This window comes from Camellia sinensis, chromosome 7 (genome assembly GCF_055761805.1).
Source record: "Camellia sinensis isolate YWXY chromosome 7, ASM5576180v1, whole genome shotgun sequence".
In the NCBI taxonomy this organism is placed as follows: domain Eukaryota; kingdom Viridiplantae; phylum Streptophyta; class Magnoliopsida; order Ericales; family Theaceae; genus Camellia; species Camellia sinensis.
The window spans coordinates 53,576,001-53,595,266 of NC_138967.1; the positions used below are offsets into that span (position 1 = coordinate 53,576,001).

At 35.2% G+C, this 19,266-nt stretch overlaps 1 protein-coding gene across 3 annotated transcripts; it reads left to right on the top strand.

Moving 5' to 3' along the window:
• Window positions 1–359: 359 nt before the first annotated feature.
• LOC114321843 (RNA recognition motif (RRM)-containing protein) lies at window positions 360–18,874 on the top strand. Of its 3 annotated transcripts, none has more exons than XR_003650442.2 (7): window positions 360–1,164; window positions 10,844–11,284; window positions 11,646–12,165; window positions 15,311–16,979; window positions 17,457–17,533; window positions 17,801–17,920; window positions 18,585–18,874. XR_003650442.2 is itself a non-coding variant. In XM_028269080.2 (4 exons), the coding sequence occupies exons 1-4, from the start codon at window positions 642–644 to the stop codon at window positions 16,473–16,475; spliced, it is 2,649 nt and encodes an 882-aa protein (XP_028124881.1). In that variant the 5' UTR covers window positions 360–641; the 3' UTR covers window positions 16,476–17,103. The 3 variants fall into 3 exon arrangements, 1 of the variants encoding a protein (XP_028124881.1); XR_003650443.2 differs by having other exon boundaries at window positions 17,806–17,920; XM_028269080.2 differs by lacking the exons at window positions 17,457–17,533; window positions 17,801–17,920; window positions 18,585–18,874 and having other exon boundaries at window positions 15,311–17,103.
• The last annotated feature ends 392 nt before the right edge of the window (window positions 18,875–19,266 follow it).

Sequence of the window (19,266 nt, forward strand, 5' to 3'; positions counted from 1 at the left end):
TTTTTAGATGTCAAGGAGGTAAATTACCCACGTCTCAAAGCCCATGATGTAAATTGAAGGTAGCGTTTGGTAGAGATTTAGAATTATGATTTGAGAATAAAATTGTATTTTGAGTTTATGAGTTTTTGAATTATGATTTGAGTGTGAAAAATTTGTTTAGTTATGGGGTGGTTTGGCATAACCTATTTTAGTCCATATTTTTATTTTTTTATCTTTTTTGGATCACAGCAATTAACATCTCCTTTCTAATTTTCTGTACATCTTTTTATAAAAAATCAAAAAGTACACTTATTTAGGACATCCTAAACCAAGCCATGAGATGGGTGTATATAGACATTTAGTGGGTGTGTTTGGAAGCCTTCCCTAATATTCCCGATGCAATCGCCCTAATCTCCTCACTTCGCCGTCAAGCGAAGGTTCTCTTCCTCTCAACAGTCTCTCTTCAAACAAAGGTTTTTCTCAATCTCCTAACAATTCATTTGGAATGCTATCTTCATGGAATCTTTGATTCATTGATTGCTATCTTCATGGAATCTTTGATTCATTGATTTCTTTCTTTCTCGATTTCTATCAGAGTTCAAGGCTATAGGCTATACATATATATATATACACTTCTAGGGTTTCTTCAAATTAGGGTTTTCATGGCTGATCGTAACTTGGCTGTGGTGAAACCCATATGGATGAAGCAAGCCGAGGAGGCCAAGCTCAAGAGCGAGGCCGAGAAAGCTGCGGCTGCGAAAGCCGCATTCGAAGCCACATTCAAGGACGTTGAGAAGACCCGAAGAGAGGATTTTTCGGATAGTGAAGGAGAAGAGGAAGCCGAGGACTTGGCTAACAAACCAATAGGGCCGGTAGACCCCGCCAAGTGCACCGCCGCGGGGACCGGGATAGCGGGCGGCACCGCGTGCTCGCCATCGTCTTTCGTGGTGGTTACGAAGGATTCTGATGGCCGGAAAGTCCCGCATGGTGGCGCTCAAATTAATGTGACGGTTTTGGCCGGAGCGGGGGTTGGGGTATCGGATCAGGATGGGATTGTGAAAGATATGGGAGATGGGTCTTATACAGTGACATATGTGGTTCCTAAAAGAGGGAATTATATGGTGAATGTGGAGTGTAATGGGAAGCCCATTATGGGTAGCCCTTTTCCAGTGTTCTTCAGTCAAGGTACTTTCTCGAAATTCAAATTCTTTGTCTATACACATGAATTCATTGTAAACAATATGTATGATTTAGTTGTTTTTGGGTAATTTTTGCTAAGTTAATTATATGGTTCTTTGGGTGATTGTTTAGTGTAGATTGAAATTATGAATGAGTAATAGGTGATTGTTGTAGTTTAACTAATTATCTGTGTTTGGCAGCTATAGATGTAGTATATAGAAGTGCTATTTTAACTATTTTATTATATATTTTTTTAGCTGGTAGGTAACTATTTTACTTCTGACAAATGATTATCCTGCATATTTGGTGATAATAAGCTTTGAGGGACTTTACTAAACTAATTTGTTTTGTTTTTTTGTGTTTCCCCTTTTTTTTTTTGACAAATGTAACTATTTTGAAGTAAGTTAATACATGACGGGGGTGCCTAAGGGGATGGCCCATCCTAGCTGAAGGTATGCCAAAACAAAAAACAATGCAAAACAACTATATTATTTTCTCAACTACTTGAAGTGGAAAAGGTCCCTGAACTCCAAACATTATCAATACAAGTGACCGCACCTTTCATGCCACCTTACAATGAATAGGAATGTCATCTCCTAATTCCTGTCTATTTACACATGCAACTACAATTGGTTCCTTGTTTTAAGCAAGCTGTCAATTTCAATGCATTGACTCTCATTCAAAAAATGGCACTTTTGAAGGAATTTTAACATACCAAATCCTATTAGTGAAGGTTTATAATGAAAGATTATGGTGTGTACCGGATGCACCTTATAATTAAAGAAGAAAATGGTATAATTTTATACTTTTTGAGTTATAACTAAAAGAAAAACAGTTTTAACTAAACATTACATGAGACATAACCAAACATATCAAAATAATATCATAACTAAAGAAGAAAATTGGTCATAACTAAAAAAAAAAATGGCGTTACTAAGGGTGCATATGGTATGTGGTGTGTATTGTAGAATTCTCCAATCTTATTAAAGGGAATATATATACATCCGAAGGCTGCAATAACTCCTTCTAGAAACACTTGACCTTAGACATCCGAGCATTGGAATGGGAGCATAAAATTCTATGGTATGAGGCGTCAAGGTCTCTTATGACTCAAGCACGAGGTGATGGCTTAATTGAAGCGAGCAAACACCAAGAATATTTTAGTTAAAAAAAAGCATTGATAAAAACTCAATAATTTCAAAAAATCACAAGGCATCCAACATTCTATGTATTAAATATCATGAAAAACCTAAAACATTTAGTAAAATTCAACAGTCCAAATACCAATACATAAGATATCCATGATCCAACAAACCTAATAATCAAAATTAAAAAAATTCAGCAGCATTAATCAAAGAAGAATAAAATTTTAACAGAATAAACAATAAAAAATTAATCAAAGATACAAAATTTTTACAACAGAATTTTAACAGTATCCAACAACAATCATGCAACATTTATACTCGAAAAGGTCGTGCTTATCCAAAGTAAAGAACAAAATTTCCAAATTTACCCCAAAATTTAAAAAATAAAAAACAAATAAAAGAAAACGATGCATGCATGCATGCATTTCCAATTTGAGATAGAGTCGCCAACGGTTAAGTAAAAAACAAAGAAGAGAGATAAAATTGTTTATAAGAATCAACCTTTAATTTGGATGCTCTACAGAGTTTAGAATTTTAATGAGGTATGACCTAATGTGCCAAATGCAAAGTACAATTCAAAAATTAATGGAAGAGATCAAATCATAATCCTAAAAAAAGCAATCACCTCAGTAAATCTTTAGCCTGAGGTGAGCACTTCAAGTGCCCCAACCTCGCCCTGCCTTAGTCCTCTTGAGGTGTTGAGGCTTTGCCTCACAACCTCTTGCCTAAGGGAGTGCTTAGGCGCACTTTTCAAAACATTGACTTACCACTAAACAAACTTGTTTCATGAACTCATGGCACCACTTTTTTATACCTTTACATAAGCACATTCCGTTGGACATAAAAACCTTGTCAATGATACAATCTCTTCGTTCTTTTGCACTATGAGGTGACCATTCTTCTCCAAAGTTTGTCAATCTAATTGGTTGCATGATTGAGTTGATCAAGCTGGTAAGTACCTAAACCTCCACTATGTTTAGGAAAGCATGTTGTCTTCTTTTTGATTCACTAGATGGTAATTGAACTTCTCTAATCTGCTTAATAGGAAGTCCCATTGAAAGAGTGACAGACTAAGAAGCATGAACACTTCTAAGAAGGTGACGTCTCCATGTCGGACATCGACACTATTTGGACACTTCCCCGACATGTGTCCAACACTCTTCAAAATGTGTCATATTTTTTAATATCTTTTAAAGATCCGGATACTCTTTGGACACTTTGAGGACACACGTGTGTGTTTCTTAAACACATGTCTATCGATTAGACACGTGTGAAACTAATTATAATTTTGAAAAAAACAACTTAAGATACAATAATAAAACAAAAATTATATCAATTTATAGAGATTAGTGTCATATTGTATTTTTTTTATTATTTTTGAATGATATATTCCTATATATAACATATAATAAATATATAAAATTATATATTTCATGCGTGTCCCCCACGTGTCGTGTCTTGCAGTTTTTGAAAATTAGTGTGTCGGCGTGTCGTGTCTGTGTCGTGTTGCGTGTCCGTGTCCATGTTTCTTATGTGATAGAGAATATATAAGAAGACAAAACTATGTGCTTTTAAGTAGACAAGAGCACGTGCTCTTAATTAAAGTAGGTCGGCTCCCTTATTTACCGATGTAGCACAACATAAATTCAAATAAATTAATCATAAAATCTTGATTTTAAATAATTTATACACATTTATAAGAATCCTTCTTTCACAAATTCTAGCTACGTAAGTTGAATCTCATGGCAGATGTTTGGTTCAATTGAAGCTTCATTTGGTATGGAGTATTTTATGTGCACTATAGACAAATCTTAACTACCTTGACTTAGGTTAGGCTGTAGATTGTGGCTCTACACAAAGTGGGCCCATTTATGAGAAAGAAGAATCTTGTCATATGCTCTGGCACAAATTAGAAGATCAATGATTCTAGAGATTGGAACTAGAACAATAGATGAAGAAATCATAGACTGTGATCTAATTATGACTGGGAGTGTCTCAAGTCCAGAGGTGGTTGTTTTGGAAATATGAAATTTTAAATAATTGAAGTTGGAATGAAATAAATTGCAAATGAACCCACTAGAACTCTTTAATGAAAGAGATGTTGCAACAAAACTACCATAATTCTTCTTTCACATTCCAAGATTTTAATGAGGAGAGGAAAAATTGGACTCCATGAAAAGCTACTTTAGCTTGAGTTTGTTGTATGGTCCCATTATTTTTTCTGTTCTGATGCTTTTTGAGAAATAGAACGGAGGTTATGTGAAGTTTAGGACCTACTTCAATTTGGTACCATTCCATTGTTCTGGGTTTCATTTTGGGCTTTTTATTTTTGTTTGTTTTTTTAGAAACAAAGTAATGATAAGTTAGAAAGCACATTTGTTTTTATTTCGTTTTCATTTTTTTTGAAACTTGGAAAACAACTTTAACTATTTCTTAAAAATGGGACTTGTTCAAGAAATTTTGTTGAAAACAATTTTTGGAACAGTTATACCAAATTGGTTTTTGTGTTATTTTCTTTTGTTTTTGTTTGAGAATAGAAAGCCATTTAAAAAATGATGTCAAACGGGCCTTATTAGTATCCTGCTTGCATGTGTTTCTTTTGTTAAGTAGCATCCTGCATGTATATCTAAGGAGCACAGACACTTTTAAAAATGTGGCGTATGTGGCGTGTCGGTTCAACAAGTGGCGTGTCGGTCCAACACTCATCGGACACCTTCCGGACATGTGTTCGGCACTCATAAAAAACGTGTCCTATTTTTTTAAATAAAATTTAGACTCGAACACTCTTTGGACACTTGAAAGACACACGTGTCCATTGCTTAAACACATGTATCCATTAATTAGACACACATGAAACTAATTATAAGTTTGAACAAAATAATTTAGAATACAATGATAAAAGAAAATAATATCAATTTATGGAAATTAGTGTTATATTACATTTATTTATTATCTTAGAATGATATATTAATGTATATGACATATAATAAATATATACAATTATATATTTTGTGAGTGTCCCCCGCGTGTCGTGTCCTATATTTTTTTAAAACATTGTCGTGTGGGTGTGTCCATGTCGTATTCTTGTCATGTCACGTGTTCGCAACTGTGTCATGTGTCCATGCTTCTTAGATGTATATTGATATCTAGACAAAAAATTGTTTACAATTTTATAAGCTTTAGCCTGAATTGGAGTTGAAGTCAACCACATTGTGTATACAACATTTTCAGTGTAGCTTATACTGCACAAATCCATAAGCTTTTACAAAGAAATTTATATGATGTACATGATATTACAAATTGATTAGGCTACCAGTTTTGAAAGATTCCTGATCTCGTTAATCCAATCTCACTAGCTTGGTCCTTGATTTGTTTTGTAACAACAGTCTTAGCTCAGTTCCTTTTTCTAACCTCATGGATTTTTTACACTCCAACTATTCTAGAAACTCCTCAGCTACTTGTCCTACATCAGTCCCCTCTACTTGAGAAGAACTCAACCTCGAGTTTGAATATGGATAGATTTATTCAAACAAATCAGCTATATTAGAAGTCTTAGAAATCTTCATGTCCTCAGGAAGATCATTCACATTTGCATTATCACTGATCCTCTTTAGAACTTTGTACGAACCATATTTTCTTGATGCGAGCTTGTGTAGTGATTGGAAATGTTTCGTGCTGCAGGAAAACCATGACTAGATCCCCTTTCTTCAACAATTTGGTTGGCCTTTGTTTACTTTTGTTTATTTGTAGTGTCCTTAGACTTGGCATTTGTTGTTTCTATGTTTCACCTTGTCATGCACAGTTTTAGCTTGTTAAACATGTTTTGTGTTTCGATACTTCAATCAAAACTCTTAACAACCAAACTAAGTGTATTACTTGCTTCAGTGGCAGAATACTATTCAGTGTGTTTGGTTTCAGTTTTTTAAATTTAGTTTTTTGAGAATTGAGTTTTTTATTTTTCGTCTTTTTTTGATTTTAGTGAATATTTTTAAAATTTTAAGCATTTTTTTTTTTACTTTTTTATATGCACCTTACTTAGATATATCTAAATAATAAAATATTTGTGAAAAAATATTTTAAAAAAGTAATAAATATACAAAAATACGAAAAATGTACTGAATTTTCGTATTTTTGGTATTTAGTGAATTTTTTAAAGATTTTTTTCACAAATATTTTACTTTTTAAGTGTATTTATGTTAGGTGTGTTGAAAAATTTTAAAAAATTGCTTAAAATATTAAATAAATTCATTGAAAACATTAAAATACGGAAAATAAAAAAATAGAATTTTTTGACAACTGTTTTCTGAAAACCAAAACCAAACAAGCTGATTCTAATTTTTTAGGCTTTTCGTATTGTCCCTTAAGAAGGGCAAACTTTTACAAGGCCCTTTATAATTCTATTAATGTAGTCTAGTCAATTAATAAAGGTGGATGGGAAACCCTACATATCTAGGGGTAGGTGCAAATGGGTGGGTCTCTCTTTTTTATTTTTATTTTTTATGTGGTTGACCATTATTGATTTGGGACCTCAAGATAATGAATGGCGACTGAAGAGAATTTCTCCAAGGAAGAGGATGAAGAAAAATTGGGCTAAAATTCTAGAAAGCAGGACTAGAGCCAGATCTGCAATATCTAAAGAGCGAGTTGAGTCTTTAATGACTTCGTTCCAGCTTCAGAGGTTTTATTAACAATATCCCTTGGTTAAAGTTGACAATAGTGGGACAAAATCCTTTCATGTGCATCAGTGATTTAACCAAAGAAGATTTTATTCATGTGCTCTTTTTCCATTATGTGATTCTTTGAATAAAATAAGAACAAAAACTTGTAAGAAGGAAATGGATGGTATTATGCAGAAAACTGCAAAACAAATAAATTTGATTGGCAAAATGAAATCTCAATCCTACTAGTGACTAATCATCATGATTAGACTTCAATTTGTTACTTGTAACTTCAAAAAAGGGAATAAAACTTCAATCATAAAAAACTCTACCTTGTGTCTATTTGTAAACATTTAGGTGGTGTTTGGCAACATTTACAATTTACTATTTTTATTTTACAAAAAATAGTAAACATGTTCATGTTTATTTTGGGTCAAAAGAAAAAGGAGAAAAAAAAAATGTTTGGTAAAGAAGTATTTTAAAATGTTGTTTTGAAAACAAGTGAAAAGAGGTGTTTGTCGACAGTGGGAGGTGGTGGCCACTAGTGGGAGATGGTTACCAGTGGTCGGAGTTGGTTGCTGGCCATGTGAAGTGATGGCTGAAAGTGATTGCTGATGATTGGAGATGGTGGTCGGCTGGCTGCTTGAGGTGGTTTCAACAAGAGGTGGTGGCCAAAGGTGGTGATCGCTAGTGGAAGGTGGTGGATAGAGGTGGTTGGTGAAGGGGGCCATTAACGATGGTAGTCGGTGGTGATAAGCAATGGGTGGTGGTTGGAAAGGGTGGGACAAACAGGAAGAAATGGGGAAAAAAAAAAATAAAAAAATTTAAACAAGTGAAACCAATTTTTTGTGTTTACAAAATTTACAACTTTTTGAAAACAAAAATAGAAACCAAACGGGATTTTGTTTACAGTTTTGAAATTTTTTGTAAATGTAAGCATAAAATTATATATATAAAAGTTACCAAACAAGCCCTTACAATTTACTATATTTTGTTTAAACATGTTTATGTCTATTTTTTCTTAAATACACGACAAAAACTTGTTTGGTATGCACATGTTTCATAAACTTGTTTTGAAAACAATTTATAAGGGGTAGCTACAAGTGGTTGCTAGCGAGAGGTGATGGTCAGAGATGGTTGCTAAGGTTGTGGTTAGAAGTCGTTGCTGGTGGTAGGGAGGTGGTTGTTGGCGACCAAAGGTGGTTACTAGAGATGGGGGGACTCGTTGGCGGTGATCGAAGGCAGTAGTGGTTGGAGTTGGAGGGTGGTTGACAATGGTGATGGGTGGTGGCTGGAGGGGTGGGTTATTTTAGTCATTTTTTTATAATGCAGATGCATATTTGTACCAACTAAAGAATCACCCTAAATCTTATTGACAATTAATGCATCCTGTAATTATTTGTATTTATTCATGTTTTTGGACCAAGAACTCTGATTCAAAGTTATGCTAGCTGAACATGATTCCAATCGAATTTCTAAGGTCATTCAGTAAGGGTGTGATACTCTAAATGGTTACTGCTCTTGTTAGAGAGTGGTATCAGTGCACAGTTTTACTTTCACAAAGTCTATCCTTTAGAGCAAAAGATTCCCTTAGAATGAAACTCTAGAAATGCATTCATGATATGCAGTGTGTGTTCAATGCCAAGGTGTATTATATTTGTGTAATAGTATATGAATAGTGTTAGTGTTGAGGTTTAGGAGTTTAGAAACATCATGGGAGTCTTGATCTCAAGAGAAAATTCCAAGTTATCGGTGAAAATTGTGTCATTGTGCGTGTATCATGCTATTGGGATAATTAAGATAAGTTGATAGGAGTAGATAGGATAGTCCACTAGTTGTGTGAAGTTATGGAAATTGTGGGATATGTTGAGTCTCTTGTGTATAGAACATATTGTTTTAGTGGGTGTGACCCACAAGTTCACTATCTTATTAACAATTAATTATTTGTATTATTCATGATTAGGAGTGATCAAATCCTCCTTCTGTATCTGTGTTAAGTGGCTTAGCATGACTTGTCCTAATAAGCCAAAACTAACTGTTTGTTTTCTCATAATTATGTGTGTATATATTGTTTATATTATATCTTTAATATGTTCTCTCACATGATGTTACTCTTCTTTGTAAGCAGGTTAAACATGTACAAATATTTTATTTATCGAATAGGCGATGAAATTCGAACACAAGATTTATTGTCCACTCTGATATTATGTTGCATTGTTGATCATCAAAATTTAAACTTTTAGAGGAAGGAACAATTTTATTATTTATATTATATATCCTTAATGTAACTCATTTTTGCCTTGTTTTAGGAATATGGGCCACAAAAATCATCACTTGGTTTGGGAAAATATTATTCTTTCAGAATTTTTTTACATAATCGTATAAAATTTAGATTCACTAAATTTGAGGTTTCTACTTCAACGATGAAATTAGAGAAATCTCAGTCATCTGTTGAATTATAAAAAGGCCCAAATCTCAGTCATTTGTTGAATTACTATCCACATTCTGGCCGGTGGGCTCACTATGGATGCCATTTTGATAATCCAATTTGTTCATTTTGTAGATCATTGGGTATATATCACTCATAAAAGAAAAGATCAGATTGATCTAATAATTGAAGAAGGCATATGATTTTATCGTATTTATCTATAAAAGAACATATGGTCTAGTTTTTAAATCATCAATTTTTTTAAAGAACAATATGATAAAACAATAAAACTGTGATTATCAAATCAATCTGATTTTTTTATTTCATGAGTGATATACGCACAAACTTAAAAAATGAACGAATCAGATTATTGAAATAAGATAGGTGATGAACCCATAGATCCAAACAACACCCTTCATAGTGGCTTGGAGACCAGACCAATCCATTTGACAGAAGCTGTGATTTTGAGCTTGAAAGTGTGTTTTGAGTTTTATCGTATCTCTTATTTTGAAAATATAAGTTTACTTATTCAAAAAGAAAAAAGAAAAACTTGACAGCAACTGTGGTGATTGGTGTCCCAAGCACACCATTAAGAGCAACTCCAACTATACTCTTCATTTTTCACTAGCTAAAATATAAAAAAATGTATGTTCTTTAGTTTGCCTAATTTCTTTTTTATCGATGTACTCCAAATCTACTCTTTATTTTACTTATCTATCTGCACAAATTGTTTAAAGAGCTTCCCAAGGCTCTTCAAATGTAGCTAGCGTTGAAGAATTTTGTTAAAATAGCTATTGTAATAGCTATCCCGCTGGACTGACTAAAATATGTTGATGCTAGCTATAATAGCCAACAAGCCTCTTTTAAAGAGTCCTTTGGAGATGCTCTTAAGCTACATATATTATTGCTATGGGTTACTTTGTTGCAGCTTATAAGTTGATGGGTAAATTACGCTATTGGTCCCTATAGTTTAGGTGAAATGTCATTTTAGTCATTGTTTCAATTTTGTTGCAATGTGTCAATATCATTATAAATAAAAAAGCATCTTCATAGGTGTTTTGATTCAAAGAGAAATGTCAACATTTAGCCACATCAATATAATTTTTGTTGTTCGTATATCTTTACTTTTTTAAATTTTGATAATGCATTACCATAATAGAAAGGAGAGAATCTTAATCCCTCTTAGACTTGGTCAAAATCTATGCAAATGTGTCCATTGCTTATTTTGAGTTTTGCAAGTACTTCCTGGTTTGCTTGTGAAACTGATATTGACTTTTTAAATAATGCATGACTGAAAAATATGCTTCGTTGTTTCTTTAAAATGAATTGTCTTGTTGGTGACCAAATTTGAAATATTCTTGATATGTTCGTTCTACATTATGTTCTTTAATCAGATGATAAGTAATTCTAGATGAATATTATTAATTTTGAATGTGAAATCTGTGGTTGTACAGGAACTACTACTGGCGGGCTGCTCGGTCTGGCCCCAGCGGCTACATTTCCGAATTTAGTTAACCAGACCATGCCCAATATGCCAAATTATTCAGGTTCTTTTTCTGGATCATTCCCAGGATTGCTTGGAATGATTCCGGGTATCATTACTGGGGCTTCAGGGGGAGTAGTATTGCCTGGAATTGGAGCATCTCTTGGTGAAGTTTGCCAAGAGTATCTTAATGGGCGCTGTGTCAAGACTGATTGTAAATTCAATCACCCACCTCACAATTTGCTGATGACTGCATTAGCTGCCACCACCACCATGGGAACTCTGAGTCAAGTGCCTATGGCGCCTTCTGCAGCTGCAATGGCTGCTGCTCAGGCAATTGTTGCTGCTCAAGCCCTTCAAGCTCATGCTGCTCAGGCGCAAGCGCAAGCCCAGTCTGCCAAACACTCTTCTGGTATCCCTTTATTTTTACTGTGGTGTTACTTTTAAATGTTGTTGTTAATGTTAAATGGCCTTATGGTTGATAGCTTGGTTTTGGTTGTTTCCTGGAAAATGTTGTTAGTGAACATCACATTTTGCACTGAGGAACTTAAATCAACACATGGTAGTTTTTCTTAGTTCATTTGATAACAAATGGACTTGTCGTCTGTAATTTTAGTAAATACTGCAGATGATTTTCACCTTCTCAGAATTGTAGTGTGCTCTCAGATATTTGATTCCTCAATTAAAAATGTTTTTGCTTCTGTTTTATATGTCTTCATTGATGCCTCATGTCTTTCTGAGGTACTTGACATTTTCGTTGTTCATCTTATCAGGATCAGCTGACAAAGATGGGAAGGCCGATTCCCTTAAAAAAACTCTACAAGTTAGCAACCTCAGCCCACTTCTCACAGTGGACCAGTTGAAACAACTTTTTAGTTTTTGTGGCACAGTTGTTGAGTGTAGTATCACTGATTCAAAGCATTTTGCTTACATTGAATATTCAAAACCAGAAGAAGCAACTGCTGCTTTGGCATTGAACAATATGGATGTTGGGGGTCGGCCATTGAATGTTGAAATGGCCAAATCACTTCCTCCAAAGCCACCTCTCTTGAATTCGCCACTTGCTTCATCTTCATTGCCCTTGGTGATGCAGCAAGCAGTGGCTGTGCAACAGATGCAATTTCAGCAGGCTCTGTTAATGCAACAAACAATGACTGCACAGCAAGCAGCTAACCGAGCTGCAACCATGAAGACTGCAACAGAACTTGCAGCAGCTAGAGCTGCAGAAATAAGTAAAAAGCTGAAAGCTGATGGACCTGAAAATGAAGTTATGGAAACAGATAAAAAGTCTAGGTATGCAACAGTTTCAATGATAAAAGGATTGTTGCTCATTTTCTTTCTTAACTGCCTTGCGAATGTCTTAGCAAATGAAGATAGGGATGTCCTTATTATGAATCAATAATGTTGCCCCGTCACTTTTGTGCTGGAGCTTGAATGATGTAACACTTTTCTGTTTAGCAACACTGACGGGCAAATTTTCTGGAAATGATTAGATCGGGCTTGTGTAAATATCATGGTTCATCATATAGATGTCATGTGCAGTATTTTTCTTGAAAATTTAAAATTTTCTGGGACGTATCAGTGTCCTGCAAATGGAGATCTTGCCTAGTGGAGAAAATATATTTTTGCTTGAACTTCTATTTTATTTATTTATTTGTGATAGCAAATGACTATAGGGATGCCCTCATTATGAATCAATAATGGTTGTCCTGTCACTTCTGTGCTGGAGCTTGAATGATGACTTTTGTGTTTAGCAACACTGAGGGGTAAATTTTCTGGAAATAATTAGATCGGCTTTTGTGAATACCATGGTTCATTATATAGATGCTATGTACCGTATTTTTCTTGAAAATTTAAAATTTTCTGGGAGGCATCAGTGTCCTGCAAACAGAGATCTTGCCTAGAGGAGATAATTTTTTTGCTTGAACTTCTATTTTGTTTATTTATTTATTTGTGACACGCCTGCCAGGTCTGGGTAAATTTTTTTTGGAAATGATCAGATCGGGCTTGTGTAAATACATGGTTCATTGTATAGATGTTTATGTGTAGTGTTTTTCTTGAAAATTTAAAATTTTCTGGGTGGCATCAGTGTCCTGGGAACAGAGATCTTGCCTAGAGGAAGGAAGAATTTGTTGCTTGAACTTTTGAATTTTTTTTTTGGGGGATGGCCAGGTATAAAGTGATATGTGCTTCTGAATGAAATGTGTTAGTTAAATCTGCAATACGGGTTGAATGATGGCAAAGAGTACATTAGTGATATGAGCTTCTGAATGAAATGTGTTAGTTAAATTAGTTAGTCATAAAATATTCAGTAACCCTTTCTAATGTTTTTTAAAGTATTCAGTTGAGTGACAGCATTTTAGGAAAACATACTAATTAGTCTGAATATTGTACTACTATAATAGGATAGATTTGTTATTATCCTGTGTTTTTAAATGGTCACTCACTGTGATGGAGTGGAGATTTTAATACATAAAACGATTTGAGGAATAAATATCTTCCTCATTGGATTGTTTGGATAAGACAATTTCACACGTCTTACCTTCAAAGAGAAGGTCAAAGTTCCCTCATGATCAAGGATATGAGGCATCCCTAGAAATGGTAGAACAATATGAGAGGACCTTGGGTGCTTATTAGTTTTATTTAATTTAATGTAGCAGAATTTGATTATGGATGCTGATATGGTTTGGTTTGCGAGATATAACAGAGGTGTCAGCGAATCAATTCGGGTTTATGCCTGGTAGGTCAACAATGGAAGCGACCTATCTTTTGAGGAGAGTAATAGAAAAATATAGAGAAAAGAAAAGAGATATTCATATGATTTTTATTGATCTTGAGAAAGCATATGATAAAGTGTCTCGGGATATCATTTGGTGGGTGTTGTGTTAGAGAAGAAAGGTGTGACAAAATGTTACATTGATGTGATTAGGGATATGTATGAAGGTGCAGTGACTACTATTGGATCGCCTGTTGGAGAGACGAGTGAATTTTCACTTACTGTAGGGTTACATCAAGGATCAAACCTTAATTCCTTATCTTTTCGCTTTAGTTATAGATGAGTTGATGTGCAATAGTTAAGATGATGTGCCATAGTATATCTTTTTTGTAGATGATATCGTGTTAGTGGATGAGACTAGAGAAGGAGTTAACACTAAGTTGGAGATTTGGAGAAAAGCACTTGAATCTAAAGGATTTAGGATAAACAGAATTAAGATAGTATATGGAGTGTAATTTTTGCAACAGTCACAATGGAAGCAGAGGAGAAGTGAAGATTAAGAATCAAGAACTACTTAAGAACAAAATTTTTTATTATTTAGGATTGATTATCACAATGATTGGAGCGGATGTGGTCTACAAAATTAAGGCGGGGTGGCTTAAGTGGAGGAGTGCGTCTAGAGTACTGTGCGATAAACGAGTACCCATTAGACTAAAATGGAAGTTCTATAGAATGGTTATTAGACAATATTGGGCAACTACGAAACAACATGTAGATAAGATGAGTGTTGTTGAGATGAGGATGCTAAGATGGGTGCGTGACAAGACTAGAAAAGACAGAGTTATGAATGAGTATTTGAGAATGGGTCAAAGTAGTACCTACCAATAGAAGATAAGTTGAGAGATACTAGATTGAGATGGTTTGGTCATATACAATGGAGACCAAGCAGTAGTGAAGAGAAGCGATACAGTGAAGAGAAGCGATACAGTGACGGTAGATGATAGTGTTAGGGAAAGATATAGACTTAGATTGACGTGGACTATTGTAGTAAATAGAGATATGAATCTTCTTAATTTGACTAATGAAATAGTCTTGGATAGAGTCGAGTGGAGAAGAATGATTCATGCAGCCGACCCCATGTGATGGGACTTAAGGCTTGGTTTAGTTTGGTTTGGTTTATGCTGATATGGTTTGGTAGATTTTGATTTCCCGTTGAGTAGCCATTTATTTTGTGATGTTTTGTGGTACAATGCTAAGTTTGCGAATGTTTAGTTTGATCAATCAACTCTTGTTATTCTTTAATTTGGTCCTATGTGTTTGCATGTTCTACTTATTCTCATGTGCCTTTGCTTTCATTTTTCGGGAAAATTTCTCTTAAAATCTAGAGTGTATTACATTATAAAATTAAGCTAAAGTTCCCTCTCCATTATCAGGGATGTGAGGCATCCCTGGACTTGTGGTTGAATATGCGTGATGACCTTAGCACTTGCTTGAGATTATTTTGGTTTGATGGTTATTTGTTTATGTAGTTCTGTAACATGATTCCATTGTAGAGGCTGGTATTGGTTAAAGCACACTAATTTAATTTCTCCTTGAGTAGCCATATATACTTCTTGATATCTTGTGTTTCAATGCCAGGTTTGTGAATGTTTAGATTGTTTATTGCACTCTCATCATTCTTGACAGAAACTTATCTTAATCAATTCGTGCTAATGTCCGCAGGTCACCACCACCCACTACTCGTGCAAGGTCCAAGTCCAGATCAAGGTCCAAGTCAAAGTCTCCTGTCAGTTATCAGAGGAGGAGGAGGTCTCGTTCTTTCTCTCCTCGATCCCGTCATTCAAGATATTATAGGTCCAGATCACCATTGAGATCACGCCATTACTCCAGGTATGAAAATGAATGGCGGTCCTATAGGGACAGTAGGGATGATAGTGACAGAAGTAGAAGGCGGGATTCAGGAAGATCACATGATCATCATTCTTATGCTTCGAGGAGAAACAGGAGTCGGAGTGTGAGTCCTTTAACAAGAAAACCATATCAAGATGATTCTGACTCGCCAAAACATCGTCAAGAAAGTTCAAAGCGTAGGACAAAGAAGTCTTCTCGTGCTAGTTCGAGATCACCAGGACATCATAGAGGAAGCAGGTCACCCCCGATAAGTGATGATGACAGAAAATCAAAACCCAGAAAGCGCTCTAGGTCAAAATCTCTGGAAGTTAGGCATCACACAAACGATAAAAAGGATGGAAACAGAGAAGAAAAGTCAAAACATCGTGACAGAAGGCGGTCCAGGTCAGTGTCAGCAGAAGGCAAGCGTCACGGAGGAAGAAGGTTGTCCCCAAAAGTTTTGGATGAAAACAAATCAAAACACAGAAGGCGTTCTAGGTCAAAATCTCCAGAAGATAAGCATCACTCCAGAGATAAAGTGGAGAGAGGCAGAGATGAGAAGTCAAAGGTTCGTGACAGAAGGCGGTCCAGGTCGATATCTGCAGAAGGTAAGCGCCACAAAGGAAGTAGGATGTCTCAAAGACATTCGGATGAACACAAGTCGAGACACAGAGGGCGCTCAAGGTCAAAATCTGCTGAAAATATGCTTTTTTCCGATGATAATGGAATAGACAAAACTAAAGATGAAAAGACAAAACATAATGATGAAAGACCTGCCAAATCTGATGATTCCTTTCAGGAACCTAACAAGAAGTCAAAGGGTTTGGTGAACTTGGACGATGATGGGACATCTGTCTCTTCTCCAGTAACTTACAAAAAAATCTTCTCTGTTATACACAATGACAACGTAGAAGGTGGAAGTGATGGGGATAAGCATGAAAGCTCTAGAGGGGAAGACAGTGATTATGAGAAGACTGAGACTGCCATACAGGATTAACATTTTACTGAAGAAATATGAACTGAACTGTGGAGATAGAATTGGATAAAGAGTTTCCATTTGTGGGTGATGGTGACAGGAGTTATTATGTCTATGATGGGAACTGGGTCCAATTTTAGAAGCATGTGGAAATTCGTCTTGAATATGTTATCCAAGATGGTTTCAGAGGATTGCAATCCTAGTTCCTGCAGAACGAGCAGTCCCTCAGAAGATCGGTTGATGTTTCTTTTGGTGCTCAGAATTTCCCTGCTGGGCTTTTTGGTTCATCATTGAATAATTTATTTTTTCTTTTTCTTTCTTTCTTTCTTTCTTTTTTTTTTCCTTTTTTTTTTTTTTTTTTGGTTTTTCCCGTCCTTCCTCCTTTCTTTTGCAGGTCCAGTTGGAACATATTGATTATAATGTCTGAGCTGATCTCGTATGGTCAAATGCTTTTGAGATGTCTGCTGCTCTCCTGTCTAGGATCAACTGTGCAATGTTTTTATCAAACTTCTTTAGCTGCTTGATGTATGTTGAACTATAATCTCTCACTAGTAGTGAATTTCTGGATTGAAGTGACTATATCATGATTAGTTTGAGACTGCATGTTATGTCATTAATCTAAGATATATAGATCTGTTGAAGTTGGGTATTTTTTTGATGTAGAATGTTCTTTATATGTAGGATAGGGATTTACATCATAAAATATTGCAGGGTTGTCTGATCTAAATAAGCTGAATCCGTATGTGTTATTTGGTGAAGATAAGCATACTTTTATGACTGAGCTTATGAAGCCATACTTTATGTTTGTTATATTTTATGAAAGTTCATCCCCTCAAGACATAAGGTCTGTATGTATGATTTTCCTTATTTCCTTCCACCGACGGAATATGTGGAGAAAGTGTAGTATTTTGTTAGGCTTTTCATTCTGATGTAGTTGATTATAGGCTCCATTATATTTACCCTTAATAGTTTGGTGGGCCTGTTACGTTCCAAACGCTGCAGGTTTTACATGCTGGTTTCTTTTGGCGCATTATCAGATCAATAGGGCATGGTTGTTTCTTTCTGATTTGTATATGAAGGTATGCAGTTGCAGATTTTGGTGATTTTATGACAGGCGCTTCTGCTGTCATGCTTTCTTGCCAGTTCTTGAATCTTTTAGGAGTGCTAAATGATCATTGTTTGGGATTAAAACATTTCATTAAGAAACTTAAGCTTGCTGATATCTATCAATATTTTTGTGCCTCACTACTTTCCTCATCTTTTTTTTTTTTTCTTTTTCTTTTTTTTTTTTCTTTTTCCCCCTTTGCTTTTTGATTGTTGTTCTCCTCCGGAAATTGTTTGGTTAGGGAAGCTTCTCTTAAGGCCGACTGCAACCAGCTGTTGTGTTGCCGAGATGAATATCATCACTATTACACCATGTTGAGTATGAGCGGATTGACTAAACTTAAAAAGTTGTCTTTTAACAGGTAATTCCCTTGTGAAATCTTTGTTTGGAGATTTCCATTTTTTGTTTCCCATGTATAGGTGTTGGAACTGACCATACTTCTTAAATACCAGATAATTCATCTGGCTTTCCTGCTTGTTCCGTGTACACTTAATGCTGTCTGCATAGAAACCATGTTGTTTAATCACTGTCACTTTACTGTTCATGTTTGGGGCCATAAATTTGTGGCATTGGTACTCCAATATCGTCTCATGTTTTCTTTTATCTCCATCAACACCAAAATCACCAATTATCATGGATCCCTATATTCTAATTATTATCATAATTTTTGCGTTGGTGGTGTTTCTTTTGGTTGAGGACTTCTGGCATGGACATAATAGTTTTTCATTTCGAACAAAGAACAGTGCATATCACATTGGCAAATTTGTCTTTGATGCATATTTCTGAAGTCTTGGTGATTCCATTGGTAACATTGATTAGAGGAACCACGAAGAAAAAGTTTCTGTTAAAACACAGTTTTACCTTATTATTAGGTTTTTCCGTCTTTATTCATGTATTACTTGATTTGATCAGTATCTAAAACCAATATTTTTAATGTTTGCGCTCTCTCTCTCTCTCTCTCTTATTTTTATTTTTCATTTCTGCCCCATTTCCCCCTTGCTGTTTCTTTGCTGCTGCTTGTTAAGGTGTGCTGTGATATGGTGGATTGAGAGCTGATATTGTGGTTCCCGACATGGGTTAATGCATACAGCAAAAAGTGGATGTCACTCCCATTTTGTTTTTGTTTTTTTCCCCTTTTTTTCCCCTTTTTTTCTTTTGGTTTTCTTTTTTCTCTCTTTTCCTTTTGTTTCTTTTTCTGTTCCTCTACTCCCCCACCTTTTCTTTAGGTTTTCTGTACAAAGAATAGACAAGGGAAACAGACACCAATCTGACTGATAGATTTGAAAGTCACAGGCAAGAATTGCTTTCTTTCACATGATCTGATGTAGTTGCTTGAACTATTGGTTGTTTTGTGGTGATCTTCTCAAATACCTTTGATTGTGAGGTCAGAAGATACTTTTAGTAATGGTAAGATGTTTGGTGTAATTTGTCGAATTTCACATCTATCAAAACGGGGGGGTGGGGGGGGGGGGGGGGGGGAGAGGAAGACTTTGTTGCTTAACTAAAACTTCGTCACTTGCCGGAGGAGTTTGTTCTGTTGCATTGGGTATAAATTGACACGAGTGATCTAGAAATTATAGGTTAGAAATTAGAAATCAATGTTGTGTAGGATTCAAAAATTGGGCATGACTTTGAAATGTTATTGAGTTAATTCGATGACTTGAAATGTCTTTCGAGTTTTTTTAGTTATGGGAAACAGTCAAACTT